Source organism: Anabrus simplex, chromosome 2 (genome assembly GCF_040414725.1).
Source record: "Anabrus simplex isolate iqAnaSimp1 chromosome 2, ASM4041472v1, whole genome shotgun sequence".
Classification (NCBI taxonomy): domain Eukaryota; kingdom Metazoa; phylum Arthropoda; class Insecta; order Orthoptera; family Tettigoniidae; genus Anabrus; species Anabrus simplex.
Window position 1 is genome coordinate 969,192,426 of NC_090266.1, and position 22,593 is coordinate 969,215,018.

Sequence of the window (22,593 nt, forward strand, 5' to 3'; positions counted from 1 at the left end):
CAGATAGACAAATGTCACCAGATGCATTGCAGAAGGGATCGTGCATGTATGTGCATAGCAATAGAGGCAAAAAATCTCTGAAACGTAATTGTAAATGCATTGTAAATGCATAGGGCATATGATACATGCGGTAGCGAACGTATCAGTACGTTTGTAGTAATTAAACGGTTAAATGTTTTTAACATATGCATTCGATGGAATTAAATTCTGGTTTCCTTCTAGCAACCTTATTTTTTTTTATAAACTGTTAATGTCTGTATAGCCTGATTCTATTATACAGTAAATACAGTGAAAAGAGAAGCTTGCGTTTTTGTCCCAGTAGTGAGAGTTATATGCAAATATACAACATTTGTACACAGTAATGGTCCCTAATAGTTTTAGGACACAAATGTACAAGTTTGACGTATTGTTCATTGTCTGAATGAAATGTTTTATGGTGTAAATGTTGTTAAGTGTATATTGGTGTAATGTTTGGGGAAGTCCACACGTTCCATGTCGTCTGTGTAGAATACTCTTACGTCATTTCTCCAAATAATGAAGAAGACTAAAAATATATCAAAATGCCATAATTCAGTGTGTAAATTATTTCTATTGCATTTAGGATGTACTTGTTGTCGTTGACGTCCAGAATTCTCATCCTTGCTTGAGTTTGCGCCCAATAATTGGTTGGAAAAGATACATTTTGCGTCTTTCATCAGTGCTGTGATATGTTTCATGCATCGTATTTTCAAATTTCTGCTGGTTTAATAATTTATTCGTGTCAGATCGTTTTTATGTTCAAATTTTCAAATATCAAGTATGATATACTCATCACATTTTAATTTAAGGAAATTTGAATTTTCTATATGCCATTGTGTTGAACTGGACTGTATTGTATTGTATTGTATTCGTTTAAGAGTTCAGTTCCTTGATCTGATTTGGTGTTTCTGTGTGGGTGTGAGAGCCATAATTTATCAATACTACGGCTTACAAGACAACGTTCAAAGATATGCTGTATTTCTCAGGTACCCAAAAAATTAGTTTATTCTTATTGTTTCATAAACCTACAATTTACTTGTGAGATTGTGTGCATTCTCATCAGGATTACCTACTCATGCGACTGTACTACAATATATGGATAAACATTTGGTATGGTTGAATATCATTCTTTATTTTGGAATTGTGCCCGGTAGAATTTTAGAAATGAAATCATTATTGTCTTTCGATTGCCGAATGCAATATATTGCAGTCCTTGTTACAACACAGTACCAGTCATGTCATAATGTCCCGAACACCTATCAGTGCATAAGCTGAGCAGAAAGGACAGAAAAGCGAAGAAGTGAAAGTAAATTGTTATACAGTGTCATATGTCAGTACTTACCGAAGCTTTCCAGTCATCTCGTCAAGTCGACCGTAACTTACCTGACGTCACGGAGACTCACTGGACAGTCAAGCACGATATAGGTTGAGTAAGGGTGTGTGTCTTGTCAACTTGTGTGTATGCTGCCCTATAGCAAGACATTCTTTAAATACATGTACCCTTTAAGATGTCTCTTGGTCGTTTATCTTCAGATTATAGCGTGTATAAAAACTTATCAGAAAATGACAGTCAAGTCATAAAGGAGTTGATATGATCCCATTGCCACCATAAAAAGTTAGGAAACTGTACAAGTCTAAGTAGATTGTGGACTAATCCCCATAATAAACACAACATGTTGACAGTTATTACCAAGACACCCACACATATCACGCCAAAAATTTCACACTTCTCCTTAAGTAACGTCCTTTTTCTAAAAATCAGAGCATTCTCATTTTAATTTATTGCAGATTATGTTTCATTACTGATGGATTATATTTCTCTTCCAGCTCAAATCGTAAAACAAAATGAATTCGTCTACTGAAAGCATCATCCTTTAAATTTCTTCTCACGTACTGCAGTGATCGAATTTTCTCACTGAGATACTCATCTCGACAAATTTGAATCTTTCTTTTTACCGCAGGTAAATTTTATTCAGGTATATACAAATAATTTAATATTTATGATTTTGGAATGTGCTGCAATACATTAACTCTATTTCATAAATTAATTACTTCTAGAAAATATTGGTCCAGGATATTTCTGACGAACACATGTGAATAAATGTTTGGATTTGTATCAGAAACATTCATTCTTTACCATAGTTATGTCCAGCTTTGTTGTTTATTCTAGAGAAGACACATTTTGTACATTTTTCTTGATAATGTTATGATGTAGAAAGTCGTCAAAAATGTATAATTCGTCCATTAAATGAATTACCTGCTCAGAGTTGTCTTCTGTCCTGTTATCAGGTACAATGCGTAGTTCAGATGGTAAAGGTATGAGACTTGGAAACCAATCCTGTTACTATTAGACCCAACTACACATCATTTCATATAGTGTACTATAGCAATACAGGGCACTGGACAAAATTTACGTGCGACTGATAATCATATTGCGTCTAAGTCCCAAAATGCAATACGGACGCTTTCCATTCAACCTTGTGGTTAAAGTTATTACAAGACAGACATGATACGAATACACGGGACATTAAAGTACTTAAATGGTTTCTCACTCCAAGTCGAAGAGTATACTTTTTTAATGTTTGTTATCTTTACAGGTACCGCTATAATCTTGACCCTACAATATATTCCAAATGGGAAAAAAATGCCCAGATTGGATTCCATCGATGCTCTAAGTACGTGCGTGATTTTGTCAGGAGGTTGACCACTAAAAGACATTTCGCACACAAAATGCTTGTCATTAATTTGTTATCGTATAGTTATGAATATATCTAACTCAAACTCCGTACTCACTAATATCAAATACATTGAATCCAAGGAGCTTTTGTGTCCAATATCATGTCAAACATTGTATGCAGCAATGTACTTTCGTTCACATATCAGTCTTACTAGTGTCAGACATTTTACGTAAAATATGTCGAACACTGAGTTCAACTTTTCATTTATCACTGTAAGATATATCGTGTACAACGCTGAATTTAACATTGCATCTAGCATTGGTCCAACATTGCATTTAAAATTCATTCTATGCCGCACTTAACGTTGTTTCTTCAAAGATATATCCAACATTTCTGTAACAGTATACCCAATATTTTGTTCAGCTTAATACCCTACACCGTATCCAACATAATATCCTGTACCATAATCAACTTTACTTCAAACAAAATATCAAACTTCGTGTTCACCATCTTTGTCCAATATATTACTTCACACTTTGTCCAATATTGGATCCAATATCGGTATCCAATAGCGCATTCGGCATTGTGCAGAGAGAGTATCAGTTTTGTGTATTTAACACTGTATCCATCACTAATTCTGACGTCGTGCTGATCAATATATTCAGCAGTGATTATCTATCATTAAAAGCTGCAATACTGTATAAGAAATTGTGATGAACATTGTATTTAATATATGAGCATCGGTACACCGTTACAAGACCAAGTTTAGTACAAGACAAGCAATGCTTAGGTCTAGAGCTAGAACGAGAGCTTGAGTGACAGTAAATGGATATATTTCCGTCTTTTATTAATCATCTCCAATACGTTTAGTCACCCGATTCACACTCACATGCGTCATCACATTCAACATATCCTCCATCAAATACAATATAAAACAGGAATTCACTTCCTTCACTTGGCAAATTTTCCTACTTAATATATCTGCGTGTTGTAATATGTGAGGCTATCCATAACTTGAAACATGAATCGTTCCTTGAAAACAAATATGAATATTTTACAAGAAATACAATTCGGTGTAATTTCTACAAGTCAAATAGGTGGCATACATTTTCTGAGAGTTGAACATTATGATGTCATGGTACAACGCAAATATAATTTACATAATCAGCGCTATGTAATAAGCTCCTCACGATAGATCAGTACCTAACTGAAGTAAAGAAATGTCTTTCTTTGTTTATGTACAAGAGAATTTACATGTTGTGTGTGTGTTCATTGTGTTTTACAGTACCTGGTGCAGAATATTGGAAGTCTCCGTAGCCGCCGAATCCCGTGGAGTCGAAGCCATACCCCGCTTCAGGGAACGACAACCCACCTTCTCCCGAGTGTCCTGATGGTGCGTAGCCTCCACCTGAAGGTCCAGAAGGAGCACTGGGAGCGCTATGTCCAGAACCACTGGAACTGTGTCCTGAAGAACTGAGAGCCTTTGTAGCGATGTGACGACCAAAATTGCTGATAGCTTCTCCCTTTGCCGAGATGATCTTTCCTTTAGTCTGGATAATTTGTCCCTTAGCCTTGATCAATTGCCCTTTCAGGGCTATAATTCCACCTTTGATCGCTTTCACTGCCTGAAGAAGTGTGCTAAGAATTGCTTTCTTGAATCCCCATATGTCGAAAGACTTCTGGTCGTAGTTCTGCAAAGAAAGAAGTAGGATGCGTATTAATCATGACATCTTCAGAGAACTGGAAAACAACAATAAACATATATTATTATGACTGCGGATATCGATAATCCAGCACACATTCTAGATGCCTGTTCATTAGGAGAAATTCTGTTTAACTGAAGAGATCTTCTAGATAAGAGTGTAAGGGATGGAGGTTCGGGATTGGAGGGGGGGGGGGGGAATTGCTACTTTATATATCAAGAGGAACATGGACTAATTAGTAATGGTAAAATAAGCTTTTCTAAATCATAGCATTCAACGCATCGTAGCAGAATAATATGATCATGCATTCCACTACTCACCACGAGGCACGTACAGTGGGCAAACTGCTGAATCAGGAAGCCACTCACGAGCCTGTGATCCTTTATTGGAAGGACTAATACGAAACTGAGGAAATATACATCCATTATTTCATGGTAGGCACATGAAAAACTGTTACATCCATTCCGAACGAATCAAGGCTTAGACATGAAACAGCCGTTTACAATTGCTATTACTGTTCATTCCGTCCGGCTCCATAGCTAAATTGTTAGCGTGCTGGCCTTTGGTCACAGGAGTCTCGGGTTCGATTCCCAGCAGGGTCGGAAATTGTAACCATAATTGGTTAATTTCGCTGCCACGGGGGCTGGGTGTATGTGTCGTCTTCATCATCATTGCATCTTCATCACGACACGCAGGTCGCTGACGGGCGTCAAATCAAATGACCTGCATCCTGCGAGCCGAACATGTCCTCGGACACTCCCGGCACTAAAAGCCATACGCCATTTCATTTTACTGTACATTCCTATGGATATCAGTTTTTAAATTCATGGACTTATTTATATATGTTAAGGTAACTTTTATATTGACCTTTCGTTTCGAAACTACAGAATATTTAATTATAATCGTTAAGTTTTAATACTGTTGACCACATTTCTATTGCGTAATTATTCCCTAAACGTTCTTCTTAAAAAATCTTTCTTCAAGAGGGGTTACACACTTGATCGTCCTGAATGATTTGCGATACAAAAGGAGTTCACTTTTGATTTAGAAAGAGTGGACTTTTGTGTTCCCTGCATTAAGTCGTCCTTCATTTGCTATTCTCGGTGGAAGTTCAAGTCTTCTTTGATCGTTTTATGAACTCTGACGATGATGGCTTCGCGAAATGTAACTCCTATAACCTATTCATTTTCCTACAAAGAAGGGCAGTTGTATTTCACACCACCAGAAGGTGATCTTCTGTGGGCAAGGTTTACAATTAGCAGCTAATATCGTGCTTGCGAGCTGGAAGCTGAATAGCGATTTCACACTTATCAATAAAAATTTGCCTTCTCGACCTCGACGTGGGGTGGGTTTCTCGTGATTCAGAGACGCCGAGGTGCCAGAGTATTGTCCTTTAGGAGTTATTTTAGGCGCCGATAAATCTACCGACACGAGGCTGGCGTATTTGAGCAACTTCAAATACCACCAGACCGAACTACTGTAGGTTAGAACCTGCCAACTTGGATTCAGAAGGCCAGCACTCTACCATCTGAGCTATCCAGCTCGGCAAACGAAAGTTTGTGAAATATTTCATGGATAGGAGAGACATTTTGGAGAAATAAAGAAGAATGGGAAATCCAATTTCAGTGTCAAAATTGAACTTGAGTTGTTGGAGATTGGACTGTACACATTCCTGACTTCACAAAAGGGCAGATCTTTTTCTTTTTTCTTTTTTTTTTTGGCGTGAACTTAATTCTATTTCTCTGTAACCATACACACATGTGAACGATTATTCATTGCGTATGGCGGGATTTTCAATAGATTTTTCGTAAAGGAAATCAGGAGGTAGCCGGCCCTGCGGTGTAGGAGCAGAGTGCCTGCCTCTTACCCGAAGGCCCCGGGTTTGATTCCCGGCCAGGTAAGGGATTTTTACCTCAATCTGAGGGCTGGTTCGAGGTCCACTCAGCCTACGTGATTACAATTGAGGAGCTATCTGACGGTGAGATGGCGGCCCCGGTCTAGAAAGCCAAGAATGACGGCCGAGAGGATTCGTCCTGCTGACCACATGACACCTCATAATCTGCAGGTCCTCGGGCTGAGCAGTGATCGCTTGGTAGGCCATGGCCCTTCAGGATTGTTGCGCCATGGGGATGGGGGGAATCAGGAGATAAATCATGGACCTGTATTCTTATTTGGATAGTGATGCTTTCTGCAATATTTTCTCGTGTGCGATTTAGACGTATACGAGGGTTGTGGCATAAGTCATAGAAACTGTTTTTCTCACATTTTCACGGTGCTACCATACATGTCCTGAAAAGCATGACATTCATAGCACATGGGCAAGGCACGAGATGGCAGTGCGTTGGACAGGTATCACGCAAAGGACAACGGGAATACAGTAGTAAGTCAGCCTCCATGTTGTGACGAGGCAAGAACAGAATTCGTACATCAAACTGGCCATTTGCCGGGGTCGCAATGCTCATGAAGACAGCTTGTGGAAGCTCTGGGGAATAATGTCGTTCCGTAATGAACCGTTGCGAGATTTCGGCACAAACATGAAACAAGCTGCGACGTGTAACGATCCGGAGGACATCTTAGTGTCCGGACTGATATGAATGTGCAGTAATTACCTAGTGCATGGACGTGGAACAGATTATGGACACCACTTGAGTTACAAGCCGAAACAGGGATTGAAAAACGAACCATCCACAGAATGGCACAAAGGCAACTTCAGCGCGGGGGGTGAGAAGTACTGGAACACCCGCCATACTCACCTGACCTGTCTCCATGTAATTTTGACCTCATTCCCGAATTAAAAGAACCATTGCCTGGGACAATGTTTGCGACACGAGGGGACACAGCCAACGCTGTGAAACATGAGAATGCAATATTCATACGTGGTAAGGCCACTGGTATCCGATGTCTCCCGCATTGTTGTGAACATGTTGTGGACAATCCCGTCCCATCCATTCTGCACGGAGCCTGACTCACTATTGCAGAATCGTTCTTTACAGATAGCGTATCTGTGTTGCATGCCACGTTTAACCAACAGTGCTCTGAAGTGGCGCGTTCTTTGTATGAAGCGACTATGGCTGCTTGTCTGAAGTAAGTAGCATTATTGATCGTACAAGAAAGTCTACACGAAATTTCCAACGCATTAAATCTATTCGTAACAGATGGAAGTAATGTGAGAAGTACTATAACTTCCCATTAGCTTGATCTGGGAGGAGAAATAACATGCTGGTAGCGTACGGTACCGCACGTCCTTTACAGAAGCATTTCATGTCGTTCTGTTACTTCCTTGTTTTTAAACAAAAGTCAGGTTTCATAAATGTATGAGTAAGATCTGTAGGCCTATATATATTTTATTACATATTTCAAGGGCTAAACATACTGTTGTATGTTTAGAAATTCAAGAATAGTAACTTGGTAGCTTGTTTCCCTCTCCAGTGGCCTCATCTTGAAGAAGTATTACATGCACTGGAAGAAGACGACAAAAATGTAAGGAATGTGTAACTTACACCGAACCACTGCATGTGACTGAACATTCTGATAAGGACTCTCCATGGGAGAATGAAGAGTATTTAGTAAACAATCTAACACGACGACAGTTGCGCGCACTAACCGAAGTAGTTTTCAGCCACGAACGTGATAAACAGTGCAAGGTTCCACTTGAGGATTTCGTGCCAAGTATAAGGCCTGAGAAATTCCTCAAGTTCACTCAACATAGATCCACATAGATAGCTATAGTCGCATATGTGCGGCCAGCGTCAAGTATTCGGGAGAAAGTGGGTCCGAAACCCACTGTCGGCAGCCCTGAACATGGTTTTCCGTGGTTTTCCATTTTTACACCAGGCAAATGCTGGCTGGCGCTGTACATTAATTAAGGCCACGACCGATTCCTTCCCACTCCTTTTTTTTTGCCAGGGGATTTACGTCGCACCGACACAGATAGGTCTTATGGCGACGATGGGATAGGAAAGGCTTAGGAGTTGGAAGGAAGCGGCCGTTGCCTTAATTAAGGTACAGCCCCAGCATTTGCCTGGTGTGAAAATGGGAAACCACAGAAAACCATTTTCAGGGCTGCCGATAGTGGGATTCGAACCTACTATCTCCCGGATGCAAGCTCACAGCCGCGCGCCTCTACGCGCACGGCCAACTCGCCCGGTCTTCCCACTCCTAGCCCTTTCCTATCCTATCTTCGCCATAAGGCCTGTCTCTGTCGGTGCAACGTAAAGCAAATTATAAAAAAAAAATCAGGATGATCTCCAGATTTGCCCTTCTCCAAATCGGACTATTCCTCACTCCGGGATAAGTCGTCAATGAAATGTTCGCGTGCTTCTTTGACGAGGAGTAAAATCCCACAAACGGACAATTATGTCAGTTGTTGAAGTCCACATAACAGACCAGTTTAATGTGAGTAAACAAACTTCCACTTGTTTCCTAGTAACAGCAAAATAAATGCAGCCCAATTTTGTGAAAAGTTGGGAAAATTTCGTACGAATATACGTTTTTTTAATTATATGTGCCAATATACATATTTCTGTAGATACATTTTCAGGTTATTTCTTATGCAATTAAAACACGTCACGGGGTCATATTCAATTATTATGCAACTTAAGTGTATTATCAGACTTCGTAAAAATTTGCTCTCATAAGGGACGTGCAGTGCCGTGCTGTGTCAGGCTATTATTAACAACCCATATAGCTAATTTACATGATAATAGACTTTATTGAATTCTCATCAATGAATAACTTCAGATTTGATCCAATAACCTAGTTAAGGGAAATGTAAAATCTCTGACCTTGCCCAGCATAACTACCGAGCAAGCTGGCAGTCAGGACTCGTGTATCTGTAAGCATTCGGGAGAAGATGACTTTAAATCCCACCGTCACGTCGGGACCTCTGAAGATGGATTTCCATGGTTTCCCACGTTCAGTCCAAACAAGTGCCGGGGCTGTGCGGCAATAAATGCCATAACCGCTACTTTCCCAATTATAGTCCTTTCCTATCCCACCATAACCGTCATCTTATATTAATTAGAGTGATTTGAAAGATGTAGTATGAAATCTGACATGAAACAGTAAAGGAAGTGTTGGTTTGAAATCTGTGCCTTGACCTGCCAAGACGATTGCTGTCCAGGTAAAAGGTCTGCAGTTGTTGAAGTGTCACGCGGTCAGAGTGACGATTCCTTCAGCTGTATTTCTTGGCTTGGATTTCTCACCTCTCACCAGCTTCTCACTTTAACTCACAACGTTCAGCAAATTACATTTCAGCTATCAGTTCAGGACTGATATCATCGGACGAACCAGGAATTGAATTCAGAACTTCAAGGCAAGAAACACACGCACATTAATATTTTTAAATCCAGTCACAGTAATTTTGTTCGTGACTAAGTTTCAGTTCTCCTTCTCCTTCTTCTTCTTCTTCTTCTTCTTCTTCTTCTTCTTCTTTACTTAATCTGCTTACCCTCCTGGGTTGGCATTTCCCTCGGACTTAGCGAGGGATCCCACCTCTACCGTTTCAATGGCAGTGTCCTGGAGCTTCAGACTTTAGGTCGGGGGATACAACTGGGGAGAATGACCAGCACCTCGCCCAGGCGGCCTCACCTGCTATTTTCAACAGTGGCCTTGGTGGGGGATGGGAAGATTGGAAGGGAGAGACAAGGAAGAGGGAAGTAAGCGGCCGTGGCCTTAAGTTAGGTACCATCCCGGCATTTGCCTGGAGGAGAAGTGGGAAACCACGGAAAACCATTTCCAGGATGGCTGAGGTGGGAATCGAACCCACCTCTACTCAGTTGACCTCCCGAGGCTGAGTGGACCCCGTTCCAGCCCTCGTACCACTTTTCAAATTTCGTGGCAGAGCCGGGAATCGAACCCGGGCCTCCGGGAGTGGCAGCTAATCACACTAACCACTACACCACAGAGGCGGACCTAAGTTTCAGTTATCCAGTTAATTCGACGTACTCGTACGTTAAAATACTCGTAGCAGAATAACTCACAAATAAGTTACCTCATCGCACCACGTCCAAGTATAGTAACCTCGTGTCCTCGCCCTGAGGTGGTGCAGCTCTCTTTCAGGCACAGCCCAATGGAGGTGAGCTGCATGTACCATTTTAACCACATACCAGCCCCCCTGGAATCTTAAATTTCTGGCAGTACCGCGAATCGCACCCGGGCCTCCAAGGACAGTAGTTAACAGTGCTACGGTGGCGGACATCGCACCACGTCGAATTGCAATTTGGTATGACAATATATTTCCTAAATTAGTAAAGGAGTGTCACAGTATGTCTCCATTCTTGTCTGATTTCAATCGTCAAGGAGTTCTTTCGTGGGTATTTACATTTTACTGATCATTCTTCTTCTTGACTGCAAAGTTTTTATACAGTCTTACTATTCTGTTTCCTTTCTTAGAATACTATTCCGATGCGTACTCTACTATGCCTATTTCTTGCTTTCTGTTATTCTGAGATTATTAAAATTTAACTACTTCGTTAAACGTACTTCTCTTCTCTCGGTCGGGTTAAGTGCTTGAGACGGTTGAGCGCTGGCATTATGACCCCAACTTGATGATCAAATACGTTATGTCTGTAGATTTACTGACTCGTGGAAGAACTCCTGCAGGGCATAATTCTAGCACTTCGGATAACATTATTATTGCTATTGTGCTTATTTGAACTATGCACCATTGTATTTTTATTCTAATAATTTGTTTTAGGGTGAAGACGTAGATGATTTGATTCTGGAACAAGAGGAAGCTCTTGATGTTGATGAAATGGGAGACCCAATTTTGAGGTCAGAGTTTGACAGAGCTGTGAGAGATCTAAATAGGAACAAGGCACCTGGAATTGATAACATTCTCTCTGAATTACTGACTGCCTTAAGAGAAACCAAGCCAGCCCCGTGGTGTAGGGGTATCGTGCCTGCCTCTTACCAGGAGGGCCAGGGTTCGATTCCCAGCTAGCTCAGGGATTTTTACCTGGACCTGAGGGCTGTTTGGAGGTAAACTCAGCCTACGTGATTAGAATTGAGAAACGACACCTCGTAATCTGCAGACCTTCGGGCTGAGCAGCGGTCGCTTGGTAGGCCAAGGCCCATCAAGGAATGTAGTGCCATGGGTGGGGAGGTTAGGAGAAACCAGCATGGCAATGTCATTCCATCTAGTGTGTACGATGTATGAGACAGGGGAAGTGCAATCCAATTTTCGGCAGAATGTTGTTATAGGCTCTACGTATTCCCAAGAAAGCCGGTGCTGATAAGTGTGAAAACTACCGCACTATTAGTTTAGCAACTCATGCCTGCACAATTTTAACACATGTTATTTACAGAAAAATGAAAAGACAAGTTGAAGCCGAGTTGGGAGAAGATCAATTTGGTTTCAAAAGAAACGTAGGAAAACGTGAAGCAATGCTGACTTCACGTCTGATCTTAGAGGATAGAATTAAGAAGGACAAGCCCACGTACATGACGTTCGTAAATCTAGAAAAGGCTTTCGACAATGTTTCATTGTTTACTCGTCCGACTCGTTGGCTGAACGGTCAGCGTACTGGCCTTCGGTCCAGAGGGACCCGGGTTCGATTCCCGGCCGGGTCGGGGATTTTAACCTTAATTGCTTAATTCCAATGGCACGGGGGGCTGGGTGTATGTGTTGTCTTCATCCTCATTTCATCCTCATCACGACGCGCAGGTCACCTACGGGTGTCAAATAGAAAGACCTGCACCTGGCGAGCCGAACCCGTCCTGGGATATCCCGGCACTAAAAGCCATACGACATTTCATTTCATTGTTTACTTAGAACAGGAAGTAAAGGAAATCAAAGAGGAATTTGGAAAGGGAATCACAATCCAAGGAGAGAAAATTAAAACCTTGAAATTTACCGATGATATTGCTATTTTATCTGAGACCGCAGAAGATCTCGAGAAGTTGCTGATTGGTATGGACGAAGTCTTGGGTAAGGAGTATAACATGAAAATAAATAAGTACAAAGCAAAGGTAATGGAGTACACTCGAACGAAGTCGGGTGATGCATGTAATATTAGATTAGGAAATGAAGTCTTAAAGGAAGTAGATGAATATTGTTACTTGGTAGTAAAATAACTAACGATGGCAGAAGTAAGGAGGACATAAAATGCAGACTATCACAAGCAAGGAGGGGCTTTCTTAAGAAATGTGCTCACTTCAAACATTGATATAGGAATTAGAAAGATATTTCTGAATACTTTCATCTGGAGCGTAGCATTATGTGGAAGTGAAACATGGACGATAAACAACTCAGAAAGAAAGAGAATAGACGCTTTTGAAATATGGTGTTACAGAAGAATGCTGAAGGTGAGATCGATATATCGAATCACGAATGTAGAGATACTGAATCAAATTGGTGAGAGGATATCGATTTGGATGAATTTGACGAGAAGAAGAGGTAGAATAATAGGACATATCTTAAGAGACCCAGGACTTGTTGAGTTGTTTTTGAAGGAAGTGTAGGCGGTAAGAACGGTAGGGGTTGACCAAGGTACGAATATGACAACCAAATTAGAGCAGATGTAGGATGCAACAGTTATGTCGGAATGAAAATATTAGCACACGATACGGTGGCACAGAGAGCTGCATCAAACCAGTCTATAGACTGATGATTCAAGCAGCAGCAGGAATTTGTCTTACACAGGCCTATTTCTACCAACTGATATCCCATTATTCTAAGCCCATTAATCCCGTATAATCCTATTAACTCTTCTTTGGAATACTCTAATTTAAACTGCATAGTTCATTGCGTTATTTGTAAATAAATGTATATTCAGTTTACATCCGTATAATTTAATTACAAAAATTTATATCTGAAGTAAAGTTTAACATTTATTATTTAACTAGCGAAACACTTTTCTATTATCTACTTCGTATTTTGAATATTGTAATTATCTTATGCTGATTATTAACTAAATACGTCAATAAATAGGTACATAAACATCAATTCCAATCCAATTATGCAACACCGATCAAGCAGTAAAAGCTTGAAATTCGAGTTCATTGCCATCACCGCATAATGTGACGTAAGGGATTTCTCTGGGACACGCAAGAGTGGTTCGCTCCCTACCATTTCTTTCCTTACAGAGAAATGATGCTACTCTTAATGGGAGGGGTGGGGGACATTTGCACTTGGCTGATGCAGCCACTCAGATTTTCATTAGAATCTGGGCACGGTGGCGAGTGATAAAGACTCGGATAAGCCCTAGATTTTGCGCGGTTTGCTCCACCGATACCATAGAAGTACAGTAAAGTAGATGTGAGGAGAAAGAAGTGTGATACAGCTGCTTCTAAGCATAATATAAAAGTAATGAAGTCGTCAGTAGGTGTCTGTGTTTGTGCAACGTAATATCGAGAAGTACTGAAGGGATTTTGATGTGGCTTTCACCCTTGTCGGAGGAGATTAACATGTGTGAAACATTAACGTATGACAAAAGCGTGCCGAGCAGTGGAGATCTTAATGAGGGAACTCAAAGAATAAACGACTATCCGAGGACTTTCTTGGCTAACGCTATCTGAAGTATGTGTAGAAGAATCATTGATCATGAACGACTCTACAATTGTTAATTCCCTAACTCATTATAGACTTAACTTTGCCTGCGGAGACTACCTCCTGAGGACAGCTGAGTCGATGGTTGTAGTATACTTGTAGTATAAATGAGTGTACGCCTGAGGGTTAGATAGTTTTAAGAACATGTAATAGCATCTACGGATCTAGCTCCTAGGCTGAATTGTCAGCGCTGAGGCCTTCGGTTCAGGGGGTCCACGCTTCGATTCCCGGCCTGGTCAGGATTTTAATCCAGTCTGATTAATTCTCTTGGCTCGGGGACTGGGTCTTTGTGCGTGTCCCTACACTCTCCTCTTCATGTTCAGACACACACATAGGGTTGGCGTCAGGAAGGTCATCCGGCCGTAAAACAGGGCCGAGGCGACATGAGCAACACAGTTCGCACCCACGACCCTACAAGTGTTGGAAAAGCGGTAGAAGAAGAAGGAGAAGAAGAAGAATAGAACCTACGGAATAATATTTAATTATAGCTGTAAGGAAAACATATTTGGCTACTTTTGCTACTTGTGTAACGTCGCACTAACACATCGAAGGCTTTCGACGACGGAGTGATGTGAAATGTCTAGGATTGGGAAGTTAGCGGCCGTGGCCTTAATTACGGTACAACCCCAGCATTTGCATGGTGTGAAAATGGGAAACCACGGAAAACAATCTTCAGGGCTGCCAACGGTGGGATTTGAACTCACTATCTCCCGAATGCAAGCTCACAGCTGCACGACCCTAACCACTTTGTATATCGTATTCAATACGTGTTTTGCGTTTTATTTCATTCGTACAATTATTTCTTTTAGGATCATGGACTGCATATTTTGATTTACAGAAGTATATAGTTACATTATTGTGTTTATACTTGCTCTTAAAGAATGTTCTAATTTTCTTTAACTGAAGATTTCAATATTTCTCATTACGTAACTCTAATGATCTTAATTATTTGATGTTATATTTTAGGTCTTAAATTACACTTAAGTTATGACAGCTTTTAATATTGATTTAATTTGTTATGTATTTAAATTCATTGTTAATTATATTGATTTAATTTAACTATTTTTGTTATATTCATGCCTTTGCTTGCAAGATGTAGTGTTTACAATGCGCTATGTCTTCTGGTATGGCCAGAATCGTGGCTTTGACAATATGAAAGTTGCTGAGGTATGAGTGACGCTAGTAATGCCATTCCTTATGCAGCCAGTCCCTGCTATGAATGGTGTGAAAATGTAGCTCATAGGGGCGGTTGGTGCAGGCATTTCAGTGGGCTTGGCAGACTGATGTGCAATAGCAACTTCTGTCTCGGTGAGGAAAGCAACGGGAAACTACCTCACTTCTCATTTCCCTAGTACGCCTCTTCAGTGACACCTAGGCCATCTATGACAGCTAATGGTGAACCTGTTGAGGATCCAACCAGCCTTCGGGCTGAATACCCAACACACATACATACATATTATATTCGGTCTAGAAAGCCAAGGAATAATGGCCGAGAGGATTCTTCGTGCTGACCACACGACATTTCGTAAGCTGCAGGCCTTCGGGCTGAGCAGCGGTCACTTGGGAGGCCAAAGCCCTTCAAGGGCTGTAGTGCCATGGGGTTTGGCTTTTTTATTTTTATTATATTAATATTTTCGTTTAGATTCTAAACATTGTGGTGAAATATAAGAGAGGGCCTAGAGCCCTAACTTCTCCACTGAAGAAGCTACTTTTTTGCTATTTGTTTTACGTCGCGCCGACAGAGATACGTCTTGTGGCGACGATGGGATAGGAAAGGGCTAGGGAGTGGAAGGAAGCGGCCGTGGCCTTAATTAAGGTACAGCCCCGGCATTTGCCTGGTGTGAAAATGGGAAACCACGGAAAACCATCTTCAGGGCTGCCGACAGTGGGGCTCGAACCCACGATCTCCCGATTACTGGATACTGACCGCACTTAAGCGACTGCAGCTATCGAGCTCGGTCCACTGAAGAAGGAACTAATAAAAAATTAATTAATTAAATAAATAAATATATCTTACTAAGATAAAAATACTACTTATAATACGGTATATAATTTGTATGGTAAAGGAATTACCGTCGTTTTAGTTTCAGAGCACGAATAGTTTAAATATCGTAAGGAGAAGGAGTGAGCAAGCATGCAGGCGACGGGAAGGGCCTTGGAGAAAACGTCACAATGGGCTACGTACAGTACATACATCAAGAGGAGAGCAACAAGTGTCGTCTGCAAGGAAATCTGTACAGCCTATCACTACTAACTCAAAGTTGCTCCCGTGGGAAGCCGAGCTGGTTGCTTGTTTAATATAATAGTATAAACAAAGAAATAATGTCAGCTGCACATTGACTGATGGTACCTGTACCACGTCTATTACTTCTCTGGGTGTGCCTACCTGGAAGACGACCCAATCACACGGAACTTAAGACTCAGGTAGTATGCTTCGAGTTCCGCTAGAAACCGAGATCACTTCTTAAGAATTGTGAATGCTTCGTATGATATGATCCAAGAAAAATGAATCAGGTGAAGAAGAAAGTGAGATGTGTGAAGACAGAAGTAAGAGTCTGGGTGAAAGTGATGAATCGTAAAAGCAGAGAAAGTGAAGAGAGATTTGGGATGCAGGAAGGATAAGATGGGGAAAGTAATATTCTCATCCAAGTTCAAAACCTACGAGTCACTGGTCATGAACTTCACCGTGATGTTACATCATTCTGTTTCACATGAAATTGTGTGAATATTGTTGTAATAGTAATTAAAAAGTTTGATGGACTTCCAGCAAATGTTGTGGGTTGCATTTTTCTAGCGTTGTCATGGTCACGTGGTAGGCCTACTGCTGTTCTCTATGAGTAATTCACAAGGGACACACCTACATGCGTCCAAAGTACACTGTGTCAAATGCGCATTCTTATAACTCCTGTGGGTGGGGGACGCAGATGAAGAATATACCCACGGTATCCCCTGCCTGTCATAAGAGGCGACTAAAAGGGGCGACTAAGAGATGATGGAATTAGAACCATGAGATCAATTGTGATCAGTACCATAACGCGAAGAACAGCTTGGGTCGATGTTACTTGCGATTAGTACCACCATGTGAGGAACACTATGGGTCTCAGCGTTGCCTATAATTGAGCACCATCGTGTGCATCCCACCGAGACGGCGAAACGAGTTCTTGGCTCAAAGACTAACGTCTAGCAGGAATAGGTGCCGAGCGTTGGTTGATTCCACTGTGTTCAGCATGGGATGGCGTAACCTGTGGCTAGTACCATTATGTAAGGAACACCATGGGTCTGTGTTGTCTGTGGCTGGTACCATAATATGTGATACACCGTCGGTCGACATTGCTTATGAATAGTACCACTATGCGAGCAACACCATGAGTATACGTAGCCTGGGATTAGTATTATTATGTGAGGAACACCATTGGTCTGTGTTGGTCATGAGTCGTACCATTATGTAACACCATAGGTCTGTGTTACCTGTGAATGGTGCAATTATGTGTGACATACCATGGGTCTACATTACCTGTCATAAGTACCACCATGCTAGGAGCACCATGAGCCTACGTTACATGTGATTAGAACCACTATAGGAGGAAGACAATGATTCTGCTTTACCAGTGGTTAGTACTATTACGAGCGCGTCCGTGGCTCAGACGGAAGCACATCGGCCTCTCACCGCTGGATACCGTGGTTCAAATCCCGGTGACTCCACGTGAGATTTGTGCTGGACAAAGCGGAGGCGGGACAGATTTTTCTCCGGGTACTCCGGTTTTCCCTGTCATCTTTCATTCCAGCAACACTCTCCATTATCATTTTGTAGCATTTAACACTCTTTAACAAATCACCTTGGGAGTGGCGACCCCATTGTAATAACAGCCTATATATGTTTCAATCATTACATCCCTGACCCGGTCAATGACTGGAAAACAGGTTGTAGGTTTTCATTTTCAGTACTATTATGAGGGACCGGTGACCTGGATTTTGTACCCCTTTGGAATATGCATCGTTCCAGGAAATAGTGAACTGGATGCACGGATTGTTTTGGATACATGGTCATTTCTCGTCATAATTTCTAGATTCTAATCAGTGGCTACATTCTTATGTTTTGATTATCGTTTCATTTCGTTGCACCTCCTACCATTAGGGGCCGATGACACAGCTGTTAGGCTCCTTTAAAAAACAATCATCATCATTCGCATTCTTATTAAAAATCGAACTCTATTGACGCTCTCTTAACACAGCTTAACTGCAAAACGGGAACTGTGGGGGGGGGGAAGCAATTTTAGAATTCATTAGCATAGCTTTATTTACAGATTATCGCCTTTCAGGCCTTTATCCTAATCTGGCCCAGGTTTACGAATGAATGTGCTTCCAGACAGCAACCACATGTGGAGATATGTACTCAATATTACGAGTTTCTTATGCGGTTGGTAATATCGTGAGTTGTATGTAGACGAAGACAAGTGTATTATGACGAACAAGGAAACCGCGAGCCAGGTAAATTAAATCGCACGCAGTTAAAATCCTTGGCCTGGCCGGGAATTGAACCCGAGGCCTTTTGGACCGAAGGCCAGTACGCTTTCCATTCATCCAAATACCCGAACAGCTTTATTTGCAGATGATAATTATTTCACGCTGTTACAACAGCCGAACGCAGCCTTTGCAAGGCAGATCTTCGAATGAAGTTGAACGGGGTCTATCGCGCATGGGACACTGCGAGTTATTGTGGTGGAAGATAGTGTTTAGTATGGTTTGTGAGATGTATGAATGTTGAGGACATCACACGTACCCCGTCCCCGTGCCAAGGGAATTAGCCGTTTACGAATGAAATCCAACGACCTAGCCGATATACGAACTCGCGGCACCGAGACTCAAAGGCGATGACATTGACCATTCCGCCAAGGATCCGATTTACTTCCAGATGATAATCGTCTGCCCAGCTGTTTGGTTGACTAGTAACCGTAGCGACCTTCGGTTCTGAGGCCATGGATTCCATTCCCGACCGTGCCAAAGATGTTCAGCCGCATCTGATTAATTCCCCTGGCTCGGAGACTATACGTTTGTGTTTGTCTTAAGGCACCACCTATGCATTTACACAAATCACATAACACTGTGAAACACCGCAGAAACACTTGAGTATGTCCTCCCAAATAAGATTGACTTCAGGAAGGGCACCCGGCCATAAAAAAGAACCGAGCCCACATGTGTGACTTAGACTGAACTCGCGACCCCACTAGGATATGGGGAAGAGCAGCACAGAAGAAGAAAAGAAGAAGAAGAGTAGTTATCATCTTAAGATCCTTCAACGTAAACACAACATGAGTGAAACTGAATCCCACGTCCACCATGTGTTAAAATATAGTGTTTAGAGTACAATATGTATACAGGGTGTCCCCAGAAAGCACCGACAAGGCTTAGTATGTTGTGTGGGATGGCGGACTGATCGGTTTTCAAGCAGTAGCCCCTGTCCGGAAATGCACGGTTTGGGCGCTGGAGAGTGTCGAAATCTGAGAACGGTTGTGACAGTTTGTTCCGATTTGGTGTCTAAATACGGAAGTTATGCAACCGTTTAGCCATCTGCGTACTGCGGATGGCTAATAACGTTCCTGCGCATGCGCTACATTCCTCCACAGAGTCGTTGACGCGCATCCTACTGCGTTATTTGTGTACTGTAGTCTGCCAGTGCAGTAATGTTGTTAACAGCAGTGCGACATGTACCAGTACACAGCCGCAGAAGTGACCGACACGGTTGTTGCATACGGCAAAGCAGATTGCAACGGTAGAGCTGCTGCAAGATTGTATGCGGAACGTTTTTGAAACAGGCGTACCCCACATCATACCACGTTCGCGGCCATCGAGAGATGACTAAGAGAAGCCGGACAGTTCCACGTAGGTAGTATGAAGAGTATGGTGTATGACACTCTTGAAACATCAGCGGAGGACCTTATTGCTCGACTCCACGGAGCGACTGAAATTCTTCAAAGACAACCGCACGTATTGGATCATGTGCGTGAAGCTCAGCACCGCAGATGTAGGCTCTGCAATGACGTAGGAGGTACTCAGCTCGAACCCCGTTTGTAAAGAGCCCGATATGATACTCATGTTCGGTTTATTGACGCCATGTGGAACGCACACCCACCTCACAATTCGAAGCGCTACAGCGTCCAAGCCGTGCGTTTCTGGATATGGGTCCCTTCTTGAAAACGGATCAGTTTGCCTTCCCGCACAACATACTAAGTACTGTCGGTGTTTTTATGGGGCATTCTGTATATTCTGATATGGACAAGTACAAGTTTGTTACTTTCATCTGCACTGACTAAGGCTGAACTTTGACATTTATATTTTTTAAATAATTAAAATATATGCGATGTCAACAACGCCATTCTACATTTTGGTCATATTCCCTTTACCAGTTTCCCATCTTGATATTCATCAATATATCCACCCACTTCAATAACTCCATTCTTATCCATACCCTCATTTCAGTGGGTAGTCATTAGGATAATACAAGAGTATCAGACCACGGGCCTGAAAAAGGCCCCACCTACATTAGTTCAGCCACAGTCAACACCAAAGCAACCACAAACACAGAGTACTGTTAATTTATTGTGCTGTATAGCTGATGTTCTAGAGATCCCTCACTGCCTCCCTAGTCCCATATGACATGCTTCCAGAGACTAATGAGACTAATTTAACAGTAATCTACGAGATATTGATTATGATGATGATTGTTGTTTCAAGAGGCCTAACATCTATGTCATCGACACATAACAGAGTTTATTTAACACCGAGCTCGATAGCTGCAGTCGCGTAAGTGCGGCCAGTATCCAGTATTCGGGTAATAGTGGGTTCGAACCCCACTGTCGGCAGCCCTGAAGATGGTTTCCCGTGGTTTCCCATTTTCACACCAGGCAAATACTGGGGCTGTACCTTAATTAAGGCCACGGCCGCTTCCTTCCCACTCCTAGCCCTTTCCTGTCCCATCGTCGCCATAAGACCTATCTGTGTCGGTGCGACGTTAAGTAACTAGCAAAACAAAAAAATGTTTATTTAACAACTCGCCCTGAGCGGACTTACGCTAATTTCAATCTTGTCTGCTGTATATTGTTCAGTCTCCCACAGGGCTGAGTGGCTCAGACGGTAGAAACCCTGGCCTTTGGAGCCAAAGTTGGCGAGCTCGATTCCGGCTCAGTTCAGTGGTATCTGAAGGTACTAAAAACACAAGCCTCTTGTCGGTAGGTACACTGGCACGTACAAAAAACATTGCGGGGCCAAATTCCGACTATTTAGATCCTTCGAGAGCCGTAGTAATGTACATGGACGTAAAACCAATAACAGTATTATTTACCTAGGCTCCCAACATTTGTGATGTGTTGTCTTCGGAATTATAAACCAAACGCAAGAACACAAGCAATGCTGAAAATAACAGGCGAGCTGAGTGACGCAGTCGGTTAGCCAAAATCTTTGCAGTGTCAATACTGTCTGATGATAGTGATATTTAAGGAGGTCCAAATGGGACAAAGGAACTCCTGCGGGGTAAATTCCGACGTCCCGACACTTCTTAAAATTTATAGATTTTGAAGAGACTTTTCAAGAATGACGTCAATATGAATAAATGCATTCATTAATTAAATGATTATTCCAGCTTAGTGGTGAAAAAATGAAATGGCGTATGGCTTTTAGTGCCGGGAGTGTCAGAGGAAAAGTTCGGCTCGCCAAGTGCATGTCTTTCGATTCGACTCCTGTAGGCGACCTGCGCGTCGTGATGAGGCTGAAATGATGATAAAGACGACACATACACCCAGCCTCCATGCCAGCGAAATTAACGAATGATGGTCAAAATTCCCGACCCTGCTGGGAATCGAACCCAGGACCCCTGTGACCAAAGGTCAGCAGGCTAACCATTTAGCCATGGAGCCGGACAGCTTAGTGGTGATCTTACAGACTGATTTGTGGATGATTTTTTTACAAGATGTTTTACGTCTCACTGACACAGATAAGTCTTATGGCGACAATGGGATAGGAAAGGGCTAGCAGTGGCAAGGCAGCGGCCGCGGCCTTAATTAGGGTAGGAGTACCAGCTTTGGCCTGGTGCGAAAATGGGAAACCACGGAAAGCCATCTTCAGGGCTGCAACATTGGGGCTCGAACCCACTATTTAACGAACGCAATCTCACAGCTGCACGACCCTAACCGCATGGATAACCGGCTCTTTACCACTATTGTTATTCTTCAGTTGATTCCTTCTGAACGTATTTTCTTTCAGTGCCGTTGAGATATACACACCAGAAGAAATTGCAAGACAATTTTTTATTCATGGCAGAGCACAGGCCTTCTAAGCTCAAGTTGGCGAGTTCGATCTCGGCTCAGAGCGATGGTGTTTGCAGGTGGTCAAATACGTCAGCCTAGAGTCGGCATTGGAACATAAAGCCAATAACAATTTATTGTTTATTTCATGGACCATAATGATTGCTTTCGCTGTCTTCAAATTTACTTGGGGTACAATTCACTACTTGTAATTTTAGCTAGCCTTCGTTATCTACCATATATGAAACTTCCATCCCCCTCTTTTCTTCAGTCATATAATCTAAGGCAGAGACCGTTGTAACTGCCGTGACGGGTCTCTTCTTCGGTGTGAGAGGTACAATTCCGAC

The 22,593-nt window shown here is 42.1% G+C and overlaps 1 protein-coding gene across 2 annotated transcripts in view; it reads right to left on the bottom strand.

Annotated features, from left to right (window-relative positions):
* LOC136863226 (uncharacterized) overlaps positions 1 to 22,593 on the bottom strand; it is a 247,233-nt gene that overhangs the window by 126,666 nt on the left and 97,974 nt on the right. The window contains exon 3 of one of the 2 annotated variants that reach the window (XM_067139595.2): positions 4,069 to 4,387. In XM_067139595.2, coding sequence (XP_066995696.2) covers positions 4,069 to 4,387 — 319 coding nt within the window. Of the gene's footprint in view, positions 1 to 3,984; positions 4,388 to 22,593 lie in introns of both variants that reach the window. The other variant, XM_067139594.2, reaches the window with a different exon arrangement.